Below are 21,293 nucleotides of genomic sequence, written 5' to 3'. Positions count from 1 at the left end.
GAGGGGGGCTCTTGAGTGTTTAATTCTTCGGTTGAAAAAGAACTACAAGCTGCTTATTTTTGTAAATTGATACCTGTACATTACAAATTTTTAAGTAGTAATTAAGTACAGGAGAAGTCAAAACAAAAAATAATTAAAATAAATAAAAATGTCACCATCCAGTGAAAACCTTGTGAACATCTGTGGGCGTCATTCTGAGCTTTGCGCTTCCATTCACACGAAGGTGACTGGTAGCGTTGGATGGATAGAAGTATTCTACAAAAATGGATGGCATCTCCACGTTTGCTTTTGTTGAATTTCACAAAAGGGGAAACCAAAGTGAAATAGGTGTAGTTACTGAACTTTGGAGAAATATTTGTTCACCACAGGAGAACCTGTGGAAGTTTGAAAACTAAGAAACAAGATTACAGAAAGCTTTACTGTTACTTCTTTTTGAAACTGTTACACATAGTTTCCTGTTACAAAAGAGCAGAAGCCCACTTATTCTTTCTGTATTTTCTCCCGTTTGTTATAGATGCAGCGCTGTGACTTTCATTTCAAGGGTATAAATACATGTTCTTTTCTGTAATCATAACTCCCACAGCTGATTAGCTTTATTTCTAGTTTAAAGAGAGCCAATGTTCATCACTAATTCTTTGCCATGGTTTTGCTGACCTTGAATGGCTCATTTTGCCTTATTTCTTGATTGGCTGAGTTGTACATGCCTGAGAATGTTTGGTTGTGGTCTTTGTTATGAAACTCTTGCTTCGCCCTCTCTTTCCCTGGGAACTGTGCAGACGTTACTCACTGCCTTTTGACAAGAGGATCGCTGTGCAGAAGTCTGAGTTTCAGCGGGCTTTTCCCCTCCTTCCTTCCTGGCTCACTTTTTCCTGCCTGGATGCTTGTAAGCTTGTTTTTGTGCCAGGACATATCTCGATGTTGATTGTTTGGTCTCATTTTTTCTTAATACCGAAGAACTTTGAGTCTTCAGGTTCAAATCTCAGGTTTTCTTCTGTTCTGTGTTGGCATATATATATTTTTTCTAAGGGCATCAGTTGAGTGTGTATTAGATCTCCTTTGTCTGTTTTGAGTGTTTATCACCATCTCTGGAATCATCTGTTCTTTTCCATTTCTTTTGTAAGATGTCTCCAAACCTGTCCACAATATCCATGATTGTTCTTAGTCATATGTTTTCTGTTTTGGTTCCTTTATCTCTCTTCCTAGGTCTCATAATCACCTCTTTGATTTTTTTTTCTTTAAAAGAGAAGTGAATATCTAGAATGGAAGGAAATAATCGCAATACGTTACAGATTGAAAAAGCTGGTAATATTACAAACATTAAAAAAAAATCCAGAAAAATAATGGAACATTTTTATTAACTTCCTGACACATTGCCCTCTTTTTTTTTTCCCCTAAAGAGAGAATGTGTGTGCAGGGGTACACAGAGAGAGAGAATCTTAAACAGGCTTAATGCTCAGTGCAGAGCCCAAAGCAGGGCTTGATCTCACGACCCCAAAATGACCTGAGCCTAAACCAAGAGTCAGCTTTTTAACCTACTGAGTCTCCCAGGCACCCCCTCCCTGGCACATTTCTGTAAATCTTTTTTTTTCCTGCAGTTGTTGGCCACATTCCCCTGGGTCGTGTCTTCACGTGAGAATGATTTTCTGTTCTTTTCTTATGGAGGGAATAGAGCAGTATTTTAGTGTTTCCCTAGCATAGTCGATTCAGATTTGCTTTTTATTATTGCCACTGTGGAAAAGTTTCTTCGACTTTCTAACAGTTCTTTGTAGCATTGTATAAATTTTGGGATTATTCTCAAATTTGAGAAAAGTCTCTCTGGTGTCCGTCATGCCCGAGCTGGCAGGTTTGGGGGACCTCTGCAGACTGGCTTCTGACCTGTGCATTTCAGACCTTGTTTCTCCTTGACCCTCCTTTGACTGTGTCTTTCTGTCTTAAACTGTTTTTAGCTCAAGCTTATGATTTCTTCGAAACTGGATTCCTTTAGCTGATTTCTACTTCTTTCTTGGGAAAATACTTTTAAAGTTTCTTTTTAAACTGCAGTTTTGCTTCTGTTGCTGTCTCTTTCCTTCTTGGTCGGCTTTACTGCAGTGGACCGGCGTTAGGACTCTGATGATGATAACTCATCCTTGAGTGGGACCACAGATGGCTGCAGAGTCGTGAGGTTGTGCTGGTCTGGTTAGTGCATGGCCTCCCACCAAATCCCTTCGCCTCTTTTGCCGGGGCAGGGTGAGGATCTGGAGGTGCTCTCCGTAGTGATTGCAGAGGTCTGGAATGGCTAATGATAAAATTCTGTGGGCTCTCTGATTTAGGACTTGATTACTTGCTGCCTGACTGCCTGCCTCTCTGTTAAATCTCACTCCCTGGTGATTGTTTGCTATCAGAACGGTTCTCTGTGGCAGCATTTCCCGTGTCTTCTGGGCCTGAACACACTGCTGCTGCTTGTCTTCCTACAGTGAGTGTTGTCCGCCCTGCCTCTTGGGGTGGTGACACCTACATTAAGAGCGAGCCAGTAGTAAGCTGGGCTTGGGCGCAGGCCGAAGCCTCTCTTCTAGAGTCGGACCGCACAGTATTTGGCAGCCGTGCTGCCTAGTTTTTGTGGGCTTGTGTCTGGCTGTTTCCTCCTTTCATCGAAGATGTAGGGTTTGGTTGCTGATATTTTTTATTTCTTGTTTTAAATTAGCTCTCAGAGGAGATGGGGGATGCCTTTATTTTGTCATCCTTACCCGGACAAGAAGTTAATTCTTTGCCTTGAGTTACTTTTGCTCAGTACTGAGTTTTCATTATTATGTAATCCTTTCCCCCAGAGTTCACTTTCTAATTGTCTTCAAGGTAGAAATTACTGATATAGGCATTTTCTGAGTCTTGTGTGTGTAAGTAAATATAGAGAGAACAGTTGGGAAACTACACTATAGTGTTTAGACTTAACCTTTTATATCATGGAAAGATGACTCAGTTGCTTAGGAATCAGAGCAATTTTTTCTCTTTGTAGTTGGGAATCTTAGCTCTTAATCACTTTGCATTTAGCTCCAAATGTTACTGTGGATAATTTCCATGAAACGCCATGCCTTCTCTGGAAAGAGCAAAGAGTGTATACATTAACAGTGGAGTATTAATAGAGCTCTCAAGTTTGAAATGCTAGATCTCAGAGAGTACTTTGTGTGCAGCCTAAACTCTGAAAACAGAGCCCAAGAACAGATGGCGTGAGCCACTGCGTGATCTCCATGAGAGACACCTACTAGCGAGCAAGTTCACTGGGCTCGGAGAGTCGGGGTTTGTCTTCCAGACCAGGCCCTGCCATGATCTGTGACTCAGGACAAGCTCTCAACCTTCCTTATTTCAGTTTCTTTCTTTGTACCAACAAGGGTCTCTTGCCCGCCTCATGGGCTGTGTGCGTATTTAGTGAGATACAGTTTGTGAAAACTTAGAACCTGCAGGCAGAAGTGATCAGTGAGTGGCTTCTCTTTTTCTTCTCACCTTCCTTTCTCTGTATTTATTTGTCTCTTTCAAATAGATACTATTTATCCAGTCCAACTGAAGAAGTTATGGGAGTAAAACTTAAATAGTAGAGGTAAAAATCTGTTAGAAAGCCGATAGAATATGACCTTTCAAATGTCCTGTGGTGCAATAATACATGAAAGAACAAAAGAGTTTTAAAATAAAATATATTTTATAGCAAATGTATACAAACAGTGAATTGTAATTGTAAGAAAAAATATGTTTGGCTTTTACCTTCTCGACCCATAAAATGATCATATTTTTATGGAGAGGGTTGGTCCATTTATACTCATTGTTACAAGCCTGTTTTCCCATGAGCTCCTCATAGCTCTGCGTACGCATTTTCTATCTGTACCATTTTCTGAGATTTATAGTATAATCTGTGGAGTTGGAATTGAAACAATAACAAAATTTTTGCAGTGAAATCCTGGTTGGCAGGAAGTAGAACCTTCAGAGGTAGAGTAATAATGTAGGATGGATTTCTGATTTCATAAGGTGGTTTCAAAGACTGTGTGGTGTGGACCAGCTGCAGAATGATTGATTCTCTTTTGGCCTACTAGATCTGTAATTCCAAGTCATTAGGCAGAACCCCTTCTAATCCTCATCTGTTCTTCAGTTTCTTAAACACCATTGGCCAGATAATGCCTAGAAAGCTGAGTGCAGGAAAGCCTTGGGCTCCTGACCCTGGGGCTGTCACACCAGGGCGGTAGTGGAAAGTGCCTCAGGACACCTCCTGTGCCAGCCCCTGTTTCAGACTCAGGACTCAGAGTCCATGGAGAGGTGGCCTCACCTGTGGAAGGGGGGGATTAAGTTTATATCATGAATATTCAACTCTTTAGTTTCTTTTTATTGCTCTTCCACTTTGATTTATTCATCGTTCAAATATTTTGTGTTAGTAAGTTGATGACCTTTGAATAGCCTTCTGGGGGTTGTAGTAGACCATGCTTTTGGGTTTTGTTTTCTCTTTCCTCTGTTCACCTTTTATTTGTCATGTATATATCTGTAGTTTGTGGTCTTTGTAATATATTATTATCTATTTTGTTTTCTGCTTTTACTTCATTATGTTAACCTGGATCCTTCATTTACCTTCTCATCCTTTTTTCTGCTCCTTTTCATGGCTTTCATTTTCTTTATTTCCCCTTTCAGTGCTTTGTGTAGCTGGGGCACTGTTGGAATTGTTTTAGGCTATCTGGCTCAGGTTAAATGTTATTTTGCCTCCAAATAGAAGATGACCTTGGCTCAGTGTTGAATTTGATCATTCCTGTTCTCCACCTTCATGGTCCAGTGGAAGGTGCTTTATTTTTTTATTTTTTAAATATTTTATTTATTTGACTGACAGAGATCACAAGTAGGCAGAGAGGCAGGCAGAGAGAGAGAGGAGGAAGCAGGCTCCCTGCTGAGCAGAGAACCCAATGCGGGGGCTGGATCCCAGAACCCTGGGATCATGACCTGAGCCATAGGCAGAGGCTTTAACCCACTGAGCCACCCAGGCGCCCCTGGAAGGTGCTTTATTTTGACGCACTAGGATGTGAGAATTTTTCCCCAGCTGGTGTGCTAAAAAAGCTTTACTGTGGTGAGTCTTGTCCTTTCTTCCACTTTTTGCTTCAGCTGCCAGGAAATGTTGTGCTGAATTTGTGGCTCACCTGAAATAATTTTGGCATATCTGTGTTTTAAAATTTTCTCCTTGGCTTTTATCTGCCTTTTTTGGGTCCTGATCTGTACCATCTTTGTGTGATTTCCATTCATGTTCCTTATTGTTATATGATACTTAATTATAAATTGCTCCAGGTTGGTTGTAGAAGGAGGAGTGAGACACAGAGTAAATAAATCATGCTTGTTCTCTAATGTCCTCCCCCTTTTCTTCTCATTCTCCGCTATGTTCACATACTTATTTAAAAAAAAATACTAGATTTTCCATAGTATGCGCTCTGTGCAATAATTTCTGTGTCTCTATTTTTAGCTTGATCTTTCTTCTCAAAGGTTGCAGGGAGAGTAGCTGAGGAAAGGGGTGCGGTGCTGGGCCACGAGGTGGGCTACTGCATCCGCTTTGACGACTGCACGGACCCGCTGGCCACGAGAATCAAGGTGAAGTGCTCACACTGCTTTTTCTACTTCGAACTGGGAAGGAGATTCTCTGGGGGCGGAATTAAAAACATGCAGCATCACCGCTGACGGGGGCCCTGTGATACCAGGGCAGAAAGTGTATGAAATCACCTTGTCTGGTGGGAGTTTGGTCTGTGGGGAGGTGCGGAACTCTCTCAGAGAGTCCCTGAACCATGGCCCAGATGGGACCTCAGAAAGAAGGTTGAGCCCTTGGTTCTACAGATGAAGAGCTTGAGGGCCCAGGAGGTTGAATGACTTGCCTGACGAATGTGTCTGTTGGTGACAGAACCAGGACTCGAGACTGTCCTTTCTTGTATGTCAATCCGCATAGCTGTCAAAATATAGAAACCTGCCTCTAAAAGTCTGAAAAACAGGGACAGGGTAGTATAAATTGGTAAAGTATAGAATTGACAAATATTATTTTCACAAGTTAGAACTTTTTCATGTTCACGTGATGGATTTAACTTGCACATTCTTTGACCTAGTTGCTACTGTTGAACTAATTAGCGTCCGTAGTTATCAGTGTTCGTCGCTGAGCATCTGCCCTGTGGCGCGGGGCTGGAGTCCTGCTCATCAGATGGCTCTACAGAACAGTGCAATGGAAATTGTTTGACGAGAATCTCAGTTTCCTCTCAATTTCCACAGAGGAAATTTGAAAGTAATCAGATGAACCAGACAAGGTAGTGATTTGTAAAAATAGAGATCTTATTTTCTAAATTTTTGTACTTGAACCTTTGCGGTTCATTTTGCTGGGTAAAGAGAATATTCTTCTGTACCATCAAATATATTTGAAGAGGTAATTTTGAGTGGGCTACAGAACCAAATGGTCATTTTTTTTTTTTAATTTTTTTTTTTTTTTAAAGATTTTATTTATTTTGACTCTTTCACAAGAAGTGTTTATATTCCATTTGGTCATCATTTTAGGTGCTCTGTTTGTAACGGGTGCTTGTCAATCAGTGGCATGTCCTTCCCACTGCTGTATGTGTGGCAACTGGTTCCGGGCCCAAGAAAAATGTGAAGGAAACCTATCCTGTAAAAACACTTAAGCTACAGTGGATGGGGCAGATGGTTACCCTTGTTCAAGTCCTGAGTTATTTTGGATGGCAGTAATAACTACTGCATATTTCTGAAAGCATTTTGTAAATATTCATTAACCATAAATACTAATAGCTAATACTCTTTTAAAAAAAGATTTATTTTAGAGAAAGAGAGAGAGGGAGAGGATGACAGAAGGAAAGGGAGAGAGACTCTTAGGCAGGCTTTGTGCCCAGCGTGAGGCCTGACATGGGGCTCGATCCCATGACCCTGAGATCATGACCTGAGCAGAAATCAAGAGTTGGCTGCTTAACAGACTGTGCCACCCAGGTACCTCCTGATACTCTGGAACCCCGTGTGTCAGGTCCTGTGCTGAACACTTCCCTGTACTGTCTCTCTGAAGTCCCGCAATAACCCTCTGAGGCAGATACTTTATTATTATTTCCATTTTACAAATGAGGACTCAGGCTCAGAGAAAGTAGGTAACTTGCCCAGGCTTCACACAGCTAGTCAAGGCAGAATGAGGATCAGAGCTCCCAGCCCACTGACACTGCAGCCTCTCTTTTTAACCACAGCCCTATCCAGCCTCTCTAATGTAAAAGCAGTCGAAGCTGAGGTTTAATAACCTTAAGAGCCACAGGTCTGCGGTCTTTGGGACATTTTAAGAACAATGATCTCAGACTTATGTCCTTCCTTTGTGCAGACAAGGTCTGTCTTCACTGACTGTTTGTCCACAGTACCAGTAGCTCAGGCCCAGAGGAAATGGGGCTGGGTCAGTGTTCAGATAGTAAATGCCAGGTTGAATTCTGCTGGAAGATTTACAGGCTGCGCCTGAAGACCCCATGATTAAAGTCTTGTTTGTGTCCAGTTCCATTGCTTGATCGCTAAAGCGTTGGGGCATTTCTCATGGTCCTTTGTGGGAATTGTCTTGTACACACACTGGCGAAGACATTGTATGCATTTGGTTACACTTGAACTTTTTTTCTTTTTTTACACTTGAACTTTTTGAAAATATCATTAATGTACAGTGTAAATGAATTATTTCTAAAACTTTGTGTTTTTGTTTTTTAGTTCCTGACTGATGGAATGTTGGTCAGGGAAATGATGGTTGATCCATTGTTAACAAAATATAGGTAAATGTGCTTTTCCTATGATAACTTCCCCGAAGTTTCAAAAAGCACCCAAGTAGTTGAGTTAATATCTGGGACTTAATGACTGGCTTCAGCTGCCTCAAAGCTTTTTTCTTTACCTGGGCTGTTGTGATCTTTGATGCTTTCTCAGAATTTACTAACAGTAAAAAATGGGCACATTAAAATCCCTGTTATTATTGAATAATCTGTCGACTTGTCCTGGTCTTGGCCCTGTTATGTCCCAGGACTGATAGTGATTGCAGATCACAGCACAGAACTGGGCAGTGTTTTGTGTCACATGATATGCAGAGTCCAGATAGTTACACTGTCTCCCTCTTTGTGTGTCTTTGTCCATTACTCATGGCATTAACTTTGTGCTACATAGGCTCTGTGGTATTCTGGGGAAGGGCATTAAATTTGAGTCCTGGGCACACACACAGGACACAGCTGTGATCACGTGTCTTTTTGCTGTTCTCTGCAGCTTGAGTCTTTGCGTGGTGGGGCCTTGTTCCTATTTTTTGTGTGCTCTGTGGAGTTATGTGTTATATTATAATTTAAAATCAGATATTAGGTCCCATTAGGAATCCACTATGGGTTATAAAGCTCTTTAAAGATAGCAATAAATATACTGTTTTCTTCACCAAGATATGTTGGTGACACCATTTTTATTAGCTTAATAGTTCCCTCCTTGTCAAGGGGGAGTTACTTAGCTCAACTTTTGATGCAAGGTGATTGCACAGGCACTGGACACACAGAAGTCCCATTGATGATCTGGGTGGGATTATGTGGGTGGTTTCATTGATGCTCACCAAGGCCTTCTCTTTGCTTCTTAGTGCCATCATGCTGGATGAAGCCCACGAGAGGACCTTGTACACAGACATTGCCATTGGCTTGCTGAAAAAGGTGTGACTTTGATGCATGACTTTTGTTTTTGTGTTTTTGTTTTATCGCTTGATTAGGAAAGTCATTGTAGAAGCTTGGAAAATCCAATCAAATATGAAGGAAAAAAATTAAAATGATCTGTAATTGTACCCATTCAGAGAAAATCACTGGTGGAATGTTGCTATGTTTCTTCTTTTTTTGTGTGTGTGTCTGTATGTTATGTGCATCTGTTTTGGCATAAGAGGGATTGGACTGTATGCACTAATTTGTATCTTTCATGTTTCTCTTAATATTACATCAAAATCATTTTTCTGTGTCATTAAATATTCCTTGAAGACACTGTATTTAATAATGTCTATACAATTGGGACGCCTGGGTGGCTCAGTTGGTTGGACGACTGCCTTCGGCTCGGGTCATGATCCCGGAGTCCTGGGATCGAGTCCCGCATCAGGCTTCCAGCTCCACGGGGAGTCTGCTTTTCTCTAACCTTCTCCTCGCTCATGTTCTCTCTCACTGTGTCTCTCTCAAATAAATAAATAAAATCTTTAAAAAAAAAAAAAAATAATGTCTATACAATCATATGTCTCTACCATAAAGTATTTGACTCTTCCCTTATTCTTAGGCATTTATATGGCTTCCAAATTCGAAGTATTTTATTTTATTTATTTTTTTAAAAGATTTTCTTTATTTATTTGATAGAGAGACAGACACAGAGCACAAACAGGCGGAGCAGCAGAGGGAGAGGAAGAAGCACACTCTCTGCTGAGCAGGGAGCCTGGTATGGAGCTTGGTCCCAGGACCGGGAAATCCTGACCTGAGCCAAAGGCAGATGCTTAATAACTGTGCCATTCGGGCACCCCCTGAAGTATTTTAAATAATATTGCAATGAGCAACACCTTTATAATGAAATCTGTTGCCTTTTTTTTTTTTTTTTAAAGTCTTTATTCAGACATACTACAGAATTAGAGAAGGGTCTAATGACCCCTCTGTGCCCATTATCTGGGTTCAGCTGTTACAACTCATGGCCAGTCTTATTTCAGTCTTACCTCTCTTCCCTTCCTCTATTTTCTGATTGTTTTCCTTTGGGCATACTCTCAGTCACCGGACTCTAGAAAGAGAGGGTAGACCGAGGTGATTAAAAGCATAGGCTCTGGGTCAGACTGCCTGGGTTCAGATTCTGACTGCTGAGTTTACTCATCTCTGAAATGGGGATCAGGGAAGTTTCTACCTCTGTGCTAGTACACTTCCCTCTATGGCAGCCGCTAGCTACCTGCAGCAGTCAGTTAATTAAAATAGAATAAAATTAAAAAGTACAGTTCCTCTCTCACATTGGCCAAATTTCAAGAGCTCTGTAACCACACATGGCTGGTGGCTAGTGCCTCGGCCAGGACCTCTCCGTCTTTGGAGAGCCGTCTCTTGGACAGAGCTGCTCTAGGTCATCATTTATTGTGAGACTTAAATAAGATCATGTAAAATTCTTTGGATGGTGCCTGGCACAGGATCACAAATAGACTGAGGTCCCCACCTTTGTACACATTAGAACAAGATGCCCACACTCAGAGGCTGTCCACAGCTTGGGGAAGGGAGGATGTTCTGGACTTCAGATGCCCCAACCTCCTCAGCCAGGCATCCCTGTGCAGCGTATGTACTGCGTGGCCGTGTGCCTAGACCCGGAATAGCCCATCACTTACTACATGTTAGTTGCCATTCTTTTTGTTTTCATGATGTTATTCTTTGGCCAAAGATTTATACTTTTGATACTGATTAGGGATTATCCCACCTGCTTATTATTCTTTGGGGAGCAGTATAATAAGAAGCTTATTTCACTAAATCTTTGCCAGCCCCGAGTATTAACCTTAAATAAGTCTTTGGTAGTGCAATAGATGAAAAAGTAGTATCATGTTATTGTGTATTTTTCCTATCCTTTATATGATCGTTTCTTCTCTGCTTGTTGATCATTTCTTTTTTTGAATAGCTGTTAAGAGCTTTTGTCCGTATTTCTGTCTCAGTGTTATCATTCATTGTTTGTTGCTTTTAATGTACTTCAACTGGGCATACATAGATTCTGACTATCCAGAGATCCAGGTATTGGGAAGAAATGGTTTTACCTTTGGTAAATTCAAATTCAGTTCCTAAAGCTCCTTTAAACTTTCAATAAACATTTTTTTTTAAATCTTTTTATTTTGGAACGTTTTACTATTTAAACAATTAGGAAGAATAGTATAATGAACCACCTTTTTACCTTTGACTTTAATAGTTACCAACTTGTAGTCAGTCTTATTTCATCTATAGGCTTGACTCCTCAGAAATACACACTGATTTATGCTGAAGTAAATTGCAGGTACCTCTAGAACTTGTCATTTCTACATATCATGCTGTTTCATTGTTTCCTAATGCCTTCTTTTTTAGATTCAGAGAAAGCGAGGGGATCTTCGATTAATTGTAGCTTCAGCCACTCTGGATGCAGAGGTACGAACATTTCCCACCTCACCCTGCTGTCCCTTGTAAGCACAGGGGTTCTTGGACATATCCTTGGGAAGTTACCTTTAGCGAGAGCCTATCTTTGACAGAATGGCCTACCTTCCTTATGGGGCCATCTAATGTCCTAGATTCCAGGTAATCAGAGGATACTCCTTTTTAGCTTGTGGGTGGAAATTAGCCAGTAATTAACCGAGTTCATAATTACATACTTGTCTTGTTTCTCTACATACTCTGTTTCTCCCCACAAAGGCAGTTTCCTTTTATTACTTTTTTCAGTATGAGGTTATATTTCTGAAGTTTATTTATGATTGTAGCATTTAGGTTTAGATATTTTGTGTGCAGTTGAAGTTTTCCCTGTGCATATAATAATTAATGTTGTAATTTTTATGGCTCAGTTTATACTGTTTTTCTCTCTTACCTTTAATATTTTAATTCAAAACAATAGTTCAACTCAAATAATATTGACCATTTATTATATAGAAATATATGTATGGAAATATATAAATGTAAATGTAAATATATAAATATATAAAAATATATACACATGCTCAGCGTGGTGCTGGCTACCGGTGCTTTGTAACCCTCCTTGACTTCTTGGGAAGCAGACACAAAAAATAGATCAGTATGTCAAGGTGCTGAGATAGCCAGAGAGGGGCTGCTTAAGGCTAGCTGGCTGGAGAACATCCAGAAGCTTTCACAGAGATGAGACATCTAATTTGATTTCAAAAGATGCATAGAAGTCTGTGGATGGACAGGTGTGGGGAAGGGTGCCCTAAACATGCACAGAACCCCAGGGGCGTGAGACTATGTGTCCGAGGGGCTGGGAGGCAAGTGGACGTGGGGGTCTTTCTTTGCCTGTAGGGCCTTGTGGGGGACAGTCTCTGCCCCCCAGTCGCCTCTCTTGTCATCTCTCTGACTTCATTTCTGTCCAGTCTCTCCCATTCTCCTTACACTCGGGCCTCACTTTGCTGTTCCTCAGAAAGACCCAAGTACGCTTCTACTCCAGGGAGACCCTCTCTCTAGACCATTCTTAACCCACATGTTCTCATGGCTCTTTGCTCATTTCGGTTCCGTCTTGACCACATATTACCCTCTCAGAGAGGCCTTTCCTGACCACCCTGATGGAAACACACCCTGCTACTCTCCGTTGTCTTACTCTGCTAGTTTTTCTGTTTAACACTTGTTTCCACCTAGCGTTACGTGCATAGCCAAGTGTTTTTTTTAAGATGTGATTTATTTATTTGATAGACAGAGATCACAAGTAGTCAGAGAGGCAGGCAGAGAGAGAGAGGAGGAAGCAGGCTCCCTGCTGAGCAGAGAGCAGAGAGCCTGATTCAGGGCTTGATCCCAGGTCCCTGGGATCATGACCTAAGCTGAGGCAGAGGCTTTATCCCACTGAGCCACCCAGGCACCCCGCCATGTGTTTGTTTATTGTGTGTCTTCTGTTAATGAAATATAAGCTCCGTGAAGATGGGGACTTCGAATGTCTTACTCTTTATTTTACCCTTTCACCTAAAACAGTGTCTGGCACAGAGTAGATGCTCTAGGTTCAGTGATTTTTGATAGACTGGGAAGCAGTGGGGGATTAAAATGGAGACGCTGGTAGGCAGCAGGTGATGAAAGGCGTTACAGGCCAAGCAAAGGAGGAAGGATCTGCCCTACACCTGGTTGGGAGCCCTGGGACGGCGTGAGGTGTGGCAGTGACTTGATCATATTTGAGTTCTAGAAAGATCACTCTGGGTGTTGTGTAGAAGAGGCAAGAGTAGCTGTGGAGATAGCAGTCAGTGGGCAAGTTCTGTCATCCAGCTGAGATCTGAAAAGGGCCTTGGCTCCTGGCTCCGGGTCTCCCCGTGGCTTCAGGGATGCAGAGCAAGTTGAAGAGGAAATAAAAACCTCAGCGTGGCTGAGAGAGGTGTCTGCATGTGTAGCCTGGCTGGTTTCTCACAGGCTGTAGGAGTGTGTTGTCTTCAGTCTGCGCATGATGACCTTTGGGTCAAAGCTCTTTGTTGCCCTCTTGAATTACTTCGCGCCCCCCTCCCTCCAGCACGGCACCTATTGGAACGCCGGTTTGAAGGCCATACCCAGTCTTACCTCCCGCCATCTCCTCCATGCCTGTGTGGCCCAGAATGCCTTCCTGTGTTTTACTGTTTACCTTTGTCACCACCCCCTAGAAGTTTTACTATGTTTGAAAATTACCATGTCCGATTCTTAGAATTTTTAACATCTGTTGCTTCCGATAACCTTTCGTTGTCTTTTGGTGTGGCACAGAGATATAAAAAAAGAGTTTCTTTCCATTCTGCCTGCAACAATTGGTCTAGATAGACCTTTTGGATTAGTTTTTCCAAGTGGGAAAGTGGAGTGTAGGAAACTTGGCATGGCCTGGGGGGCTCTGACGCAGGGCACGCTGGGCCTTTAGCGGCCATCAGCTGGGCCTTTGGTGGCTGGGGCATTTACCCCTTCACTCATCCTTGCCCAGCATGTGTGTATGACGTGGGACCTGGCAGGTGGAGTCCTTCCTGTGTGACTGAGGGCCTGCGGGGCATGGGAGTCTTCATGTGAGCGTAAGAGGATAAGGAGAGAAAGCAGGGGGCTGAGGGGGGCCTAAGGGAAAGTGGAGGTGGCAGGGTATGGCTTTGGGCAACATTGGACCTGGAGGCCCAAGTGTGCCAGACCCCCTCCCTGGTGCCCCAGCTGCTAGGTCTGTGGGTGACAGACTAATTCCAAGCCCTGCTGCTTGCAGGGATAGATGCCCTCTACTCTGCTTTCGCTCAGGGCCCGGGGTGACCCAGGCTGGTGGTGAAGGCACCAGTGACAGTGGCTGGGAGGCAGAGGCGGAGTACAATGGGGCTGATCACATGGTTGCCTCGATTGAGTTAGCCGCTTCGTTAATGTAAGTCTAAAGACGTGAGCAGTTATAGAACACGACCAGGTATAATTATGAAGTATTAATTTTTTTAAGACTTTATTTATCTATTTGACAGAGAGTGCACACAAGCGGGGCGGGGGAGCTTCAGGCAGAGGGAGAGGGAGAAGCAGGCTCCCTGCTGAGCAAGAAGCCTGATGCGGGGCTCCATCCCAGGATCCTGGGATCGTGACCCGAGCTGACAGCAGACACCCAGGCGCCCCTAACTGTGAAGTATCAACTTGACCGTTGTATCACAAGCTACCGTTTTTCTTTTATTTGTTTCCATCCACGTGGCAGAAATAGGGTTGCTGACAACTCCTACAGTTTTTTGTCATTGGTCCAGTTTCTTGGAGAGAGACTAATTTCTCTTTCCAGATTCCTAGAGAAGGAACTGGGGGCCAGCTGGGGTCAGGTACCTGCTCGGGACCAATCTGTGGATCAAGGGCTACTGGCCCAGGGTGGGTGTGTTATTAGACGTGGCTGCTGGGAGCCCACTTCTGTGGGTCAGGTCTGAGCAGCTGCCAGGAAAGGAAGATGGCAGATGTCCACAGCATTTACATTCTGCTTCATAGACTGACCTCTTGCTTTTTGTCATTTTACGTTCCTTGCTGTGTATCTGTCGGTGTGATCCCACCTGTTCAAAACCTGACTCATACTGTCTCTTTCCCGGTGAAATGAACTTGTGTTCATCTCACTCTTGCCTTTTCTTCACTGTCTCACGAGGTGTCTGCTCTTGATCCTAGATTTATTATTAGCCTGTAATTTTCTGTATGTGCGTGTTTTATTTTTCTAGATAAAGATAAAAAGTAAGTATCTTAAGGTTACAGATCTCATGCTTTCTCAGTAAATGCTTGAATTTTATTTCTTGAAAGAGTAACTTCCGATCTGTTCTGTTCAGCACCACATCTTCAGAAACGAGGCGTAGCCATCCTCCCTGTTCTGCCGGCCTACTTGGTAACATTTCAGCTCTGTTCAACAAGTTGTTCTTAAAATCTTTCTTCTCTATCTGCCACTTTGGGATACCGCAGTTCTCCCCTCTCTCCTGCTTCCCGGAGGCTTCCCCTTCCGACTTCTTTGCCGGCTGCTCTTCCTTAAGGCTGCCCACCGCCACGGGCCCTGGTTCAGTCGATGCTTTATGCTTGTGGCCCTCCCGATTGTGTTCCTGTGCTCCAGCTGGAGCTGTTAGCAGCTGGCTTGTCACCAGCTGCCTAAACTCACAGATTTGTGACTTGCCCTGTGACTGTTGGCTTTTCTCCCACAGTCCCTCTCTCATCATGGTCATTCGGGCTCAAGATTTCCTTTGCTTTAGGAAGTATTCTCCCTGGGCTGAGAAGTAACCCGCTCCTCCCCAGCATGCACGTGCGGGCGCTCACAGTCTCCCATTGCCAGGCCCCATGGCTCATACCTCTGGCACGCTTCGCTTTCACCCGGCCCCTGCCCCGTGTTTGCCTTCATTCTCTCCTCTGAGCTATTCCAGTACCTTCCTGAATTAGCTTGCCTCCAATCTGTTGCCCCTGCCCTCCTCCAAAATGGCCACCTGAACCAGGCATCCACAACACGGTCTGATGATGTCATGCCTGTGCTCAGTCCCTTGTCTTGCCCATCAAATGAAATGCCTACAGGCATGAGATCTGTAACCTACAGGCATTTCATTTGGGCCCCTTCAGAGTGATAATACGATCACTGACTAGGTACACCGTCTAAGCCAGGCTGGTGCTGACTGCAGTCACACCCGGGGTAGATGGCAGTGTGTCCTTTTGTAGACGAGAGGACTAACTCAGAAGAGGGGGGGCCTGCCTTAGACCTTGGGCTCTCTCCTTTGTCGGTGTCCGCTTTATGTCTTAGTCTATACTCTACACTCTCTAGAGTCTACACTCTCATCCTGGGACCGGTTGTCCCGTCTCCTTCCAGGCAGGAATTGTCTCCTCATCCATTCAGGCTTCACCAGAGGGCACTGCTGCCTCCATAGAGCCTTCCTGAAGGCCACTCAGTGCTGACCTTTTCTCTCTGAGTAACTTGTAGCTTTATTTTCTGGTCATGTGGTCATTCTGCCTTGGTTTGTGTTGGGATTGGTTCTTGGCATGCCCGTCCCTCCTGGATTATGCACTCTTTTGGGGTCCGGGGGAAACGGTCTCTTCTCACTTGTTTGCATCACTTGTAGCGTGCCGGTGCTGTGCACACCGTGGGATGCAGGAGGGCTGAAGTCATTTGAACCCAACTGAGCCTGGGGGGGAGTAAAGAATGGTGCCGGGGCTTCCTCAGAGCACAACATGGTTCTTTTGTTGGCATGGGGCACTTTTGCATCTGTGCTTACTCCTTACAACTTTGAGGTCAGTGTATCGCATCCCATTATTCTGTAGTTCAGTCGGTCGACTCTTGTAGAAGTCCGTTCAGTGTACTCGATGCAGCCCTCAGTGCAGTCTGGGCTCCGGTGTGCAGGAGCGGGCACCAGCATGTTCGTAAAGCTGTACGGGGAAGTAAAGGAGGCAGGACTGTGATCACAGAGCCAGACCTCCCAGGATAGTAGGAGGCGATGCCCAGCCAGGCCTGTAGGGGACTGGAGTAATCCCTGGTGGTACTCAGATGATGTATTCCACCCGGCAGGATTTCCCTGTCCCTCTGCCACTGACACAGCAGCTTCCCCCGGCGCGCACTCCCCTGTCAGCCCCTCTGTGTATTTGGGGTCACATTCCCCGAGAGGCAGTCTTCAGTGGCCTCTCCCTGCCCTGTCTTTGGCCAGAGCTCTTGTGCCAGGCCTCCCTGTAGACTGCCAGTCTGGTGGCCAAGTGCCACTGAAGAGGACATAGCCACCTTCCCTGGAGGAGCCTCCAGGAGCTCCTTCTCTGCTCAGGGTACCAGGGGAGTGCCGGAGAAGTGTGTAATGCCTGGCCTACCCCGTACGAGATGTTGTGCTAACTCCCACAGGGCATGGGAAGATGGAGAAGACACTGTCCCTACCTACAGCCGGGGGAGCTTATAGTAAATGTATAACTGTGACTCTAGGACCTACCTAGTGTTCCCAGAGATAAGAGCTTTTAAAATAAATTGATAACCTTGTATGATCAGATCGGTGCTTTTCAGATTAGAACCACACATCAACCTGATTTAATCTGTATTTAATTTGAATCACACCTTTTGGACCCAATTCACTATTAAAATACAAGAGATAAAAATAAGTAATACCACAGCTACGTGTTGACCCAGATGCATTAGTAATAATATGATTTTAAAATCTAACCTTCATTATTTTTTTATTAAGCCTTAGTAAAGAGTCTGGCATTGAAATGTGATTCCTCAAAATGGTAATAATAAAAATAGGATTTTTAATAGTTCTTTTGCAACTGCTAATTTGTGTTATATATATCCAGTCTCTGCTACCCACCCCCTGTTCTGCCAGTTTTACATTATTTTCTTTCTTTCAGTGAGTTACCGTGAACCTTTTTTTTTTTTTTGAGAGAAATGAAGTATTGTTTTTCTTTTTTTTTTTTAATAGAAATTTCGGGATTTCTTTAATCAGAATGAAACCAATGACCCAACGAGGGATACTTGTGTGATCCTTACGGTAGAAGGGCGAACATTCCCAGTGGATATCTTTTATCTACAAAGGTTTGATGATACTTGTGTGTGTGTTTGTGTGTTTTCACCTGAATAGTCAGGGAATTTTCACTGTTTTATTTAGGTTTTCATTTTTTCAAGCTCCAACCAGCAGCTCGATACAATTAGAAACCAATAAGCACTGTTCTGTGCCGAAGAAATAGGATCATTCAGATTTACTCCATAAAAGTATGCAGCCCTTAAGGATCTTGCGTTTTTAATGATTGTGATTAGCAAACTGGGACTGAGTTACGGAATGAGAAGCCCCGAGGGCAATATCCCAGGCTGCTGAGAAGAGCCTGTTTAGTGTCTCCTGTCCTGGATCGGATGTTCTGGAACCCTGCTCAGTATCACCGCTGAAGGCAGTTGACAATCTTGACACTGATGTGCAAATTTCTATGAGTCTGTGGTTAATAGCTCAGTTGGAAAGAGCAAAATGGTAACAAGATTACAAGGAGGAGGCTTTTGATAGTCTTCAGAACTGGGCTTTACAAGACTGCCTGTCTGGGAGGTCAGCGGTGGTGATTTGAATCATTTGGTTCTTAGCTCTCTACATCTTAGTGAGAAGGCCTGGTTGACATGGTTGGGAGGAGTCCCCTAAGATAGGAAGAGACCACCCTAATTCCTCTACCTAGTCACTGGACAAAGACCAGGAGCCTGGTACGGTGCTTAATAAATCTGAAGAGTTGTGGGTGTGACTTGTGAGTTTTTCTTGCTGGAGAGTATTTCCATTAGCTCTGAACAGCCGACTCTGACATGTTGTCCATGGTCAGGAGGGAAAGTGGAAAGGGGGTGGGATCTAGCACCAGGACCGCAGCAACCGATTTTCATCAATCAGGCATCTTCGCATGCTAAAGATAGCACCTTTGTTTGCACGGGTTTTTATTTCTTTGCAAATAAAGCCAAGAATCATGGTATACATGTAATTATGGATTACTTTTGAATGCTGCCTTTAAAAAAAGAGGGGGGGGGAGTGAATGTTTGTTTTGTTTATTCATATACTGTTTATCTACCAGGCAGGCCCAAACTAACTTGCATGAAGCTTTGCTGCCAGATTATTAGGGTAATTAATCTCTAATTAATGAGCATGTCCTAGTGATGATTTTATCTCCTACATCTTTTTAGTCCTGTTCCAGATTATATAAAATCAACCGTAGAAACTGTGATGAAAATTCACCAGACAGAGGGAGATGGAGACATACTAGCATTTCTGACTGGCCAGGTAATTCCACTGGAATTTTCTCTTCTGAACAGACACGTCAAGACAGCACCAAAATTAAACAGGGGCCTGTTCCTTTCCCTAGCCATTCATTTCACGTTTTATTGTATTTTGTGTTTACTTAATTGCGCAAAAAGTTGTTTGGATTGATGTCATTCATCTATTGACCAGGTTGTCAGGGAGTCATTCATTCCCACCTGTTGTATCTGCAGAGTGTTCAGTATATTTTAAGTTTATTAGTTGAGTCCAAAGTAAATGATGTAGTCACTGGGCTGTGTTGTTTACCATGATGACATACCGCGTTAGGCACATTTTACGTGTGTGTTTGCTCCTGCAAGCCTCTTTCCCAGTGATAACGCCTGTCCTGGAGGTGGTAGGTGGGCACATCTCTGGAAGGACAGCGGAACAAGCCCACGAGCGCTTTTCAGAACCACGCTGCAGCCGTAATCTTTTCCACTGTCAACACTTCCCATGGTACCGTAATCTCTCCTAGGGAAAGCTTCTAGCGATTTCTTATGTTACAGCTTGTCCATATGTATGACATACTTTGTTTGCCACAGTACCTGAAAGCTGAGCAGGATAGGAGCTCTTCTATTCACTGCAGATAGTACAGATTTCAGTAGTAAATCTGACACTTGCAAATTTTCACCCCAGAGGCACCGCTGTTCAGTAGCATTTGATTAAAAACCACCCCCAAGCAGAATGTGGTCACACTAGAAATCATGAACCTGACCATAATTAAAACTTTGATCCCGACTTTCGTTTTCTTGCAAGTCTGATAAAATGACATGCTTCGGATTGATCTCGGTTTCTTTGGTTCCTGGTTGGATGTTTTTAGGAAGAGGTGGAAACTGTCGTGTCTATGCTGATCGAGCAGGCTCGGGCGCTAGGTCGAACTGGAATGAAGAGACACCTCCGGGTTCTCCCCATGTATGCTGGACTGCCTTCCTTTGAGCAAATGAAGGTGTTTGAAAGGGTGTCCCGCAGCGTCCGAAAGGTGAGACTACCCCGATAATCAGGGCTGTTTGCAGCCCCTTCCCTAGGCACTGGGAAGATTTTTTTTTTTAATTGAAGTGAAACTTGCTAAACTGGGAGGTTTCTTTAAGACTTTAAGGTCCGTGTTTCTGTGCAGTAGATCTTAAAGCACACAATAAATAGTACGTTGTAGAGATTTCTAAACCTGCCTCTCGGAGGGGTCACTCTGACAGTAATTCTCAGAGCAAGTGACTTTCCCCTTTGCCGGCTCAGTGTTTCCCCATGGCACAAAACCAGTTTGGCTTCAACGACCGTCTCTGTGAATTGTGATCAGTTGGGAACAATAGATAAGTTACTACAAGTGGTTTCTAAACCATTTGTTTCAGGCATCAGTTAACCTGTAGAGCCACATTTGAGTCAATTAATTCAAGGTGGGGCTTGAAAATATTTAGCCTTGAAAATGGCGTGGGGGAAAGGATGTGGTGAAAAGCACTGGATGGAAGGAACCCGCAGGCATCCAGTCTGCATCCTGCTCATCAACCCCTGGGCCTTACTCGGCTTTCCTTCCCATTGGATGAGGAAGGCACAGAACTGGCCCGAAGCTGGCTTAGTGGAGCTGTTTATCAGCAAATGGCAGACAGGACAGTAGGCGAGGAATGGTCTGAGGGTCCACTCTCAATTCAGACCACGTGGGAGAAGGTGCTCATGGCCATCAGGATGGAGCAACTCGAGTAGGCCCAGTCGGACTGTGGCCACCCAGACAGGAGGCCTGGATTCTGTGCCTGACGTACTCTGTGCCTGGGTGAGTTGCTCAGCCTCAAGCCTCGTTTTTTCAGCTGCGAAACATAAATAAGAACCTTTGAGTCAATGGTTCTCTGGTATAAAATCTTAAATGTCTATCATATAAAAAGGGTAGGAAGATTTTTTTTTTAAAAGATTTTATTTATTTATTTGACAGACAGAGATCACAAGTAGGCAGAGAGTCAGGGGGAAGCAGGCTCCCTGCTGAGCAGAGAGCCCGATGCGGGGCTCGATCCCAGGACCCTGAGATCATGACCTGAGCTGAAGGCATCGGCTTAATCCACTGAGCCACCTGGGCGTCCTGGTAGGAAGATTTTTATTAGACGATAGGAGTAGTGTCAGTAGTAAATCTGACAGATGATTTAGATAGATGTTACAGTCCTTTAAAAAGTTCTCAGTGCTGTCTATCTATGTGTGTTCCTTGCTTCTCGAAACGTTCCAGGGGCGGCGCCCCGTGTGCTTGAAATAAAATGTAAATACCTCACGGTGGCCTAGAGACAGCACGTGGCCTGGCCCTTGCTGTCCTCCAGCCTCATCTCGTCCTTCCTCGGGATTCTGGCCTCCCTGGATGTTTCTCCTTTCTGTGAACTGTCTCTTCTGCCTGGATCTCTAGGGTGTTGCCTGCCTCTTGTTACTCAGCTCAAAATCATCTTTTAGAGAGGCTTTCCCTGGC

At 43.9% G+C, this 21,293-nt stretch overlaps 1 protein-coding gene across 3 annotated transcripts in view; it reads left to right on the top strand.

Annotated features, from left to right (window-relative positions):
* Positions 1 to 21,293, top strand: part of DHX35 (DEAH-box helicase 35) — a 65,498-nt gene that overhangs the window by 16,124 nt on the left and 28,081 nt on the right. For all 3 annotated transcript variants that reach the window (XM_044263035.1, XM_044263037.1, XM_044263036.1), the window contains exons 5-11: positions 5,476 to 5,580; positions 7,705 to 7,766; positions 8,597 to 8,666; positions 11,055 to 11,114; positions 17,525 to 17,637; positions 18,751 to 18,847; positions 19,683 to 19,841. In XM_044263035.1, the coding sequence (XP_044118970.1) occupies positions 5,476 to 5,580; positions 7,705 to 7,766; positions 8,597 to 8,666; positions 11,055 to 11,114; positions 17,525 to 17,637; positions 18,751 to 18,847; positions 19,683 to 19,841 (666 nt within the window). The remainder of the gene's footprint in view (positions 1 to 5,475; positions 5,581 to 7,704; positions 7,767 to 8,596; positions 8,667 to 11,054; positions 11,115 to 17,524; positions 17,638 to 18,750; positions 18,848 to 19,682; positions 19,842 to 21,293) is intronic.

The sequence above is a fragment of the Neovison vison genome, chromosome 8 (assembly GCF_020171115.1).
Source record: "Neovison vison isolate M4711 chromosome 8, ASM_NN_V1, whole genome shotgun sequence".
Taxonomy (NCBI): domain Eukaryota; kingdom Metazoa; phylum Chordata; class Mammalia; order Carnivora; family Mustelidae; genus Neogale; species Neogale vison.
The sequence above is the reverse complement of the archived record's forward strand: the minus strand, read 5'-3'. Positions and strand labels throughout refer to the sequence as shown.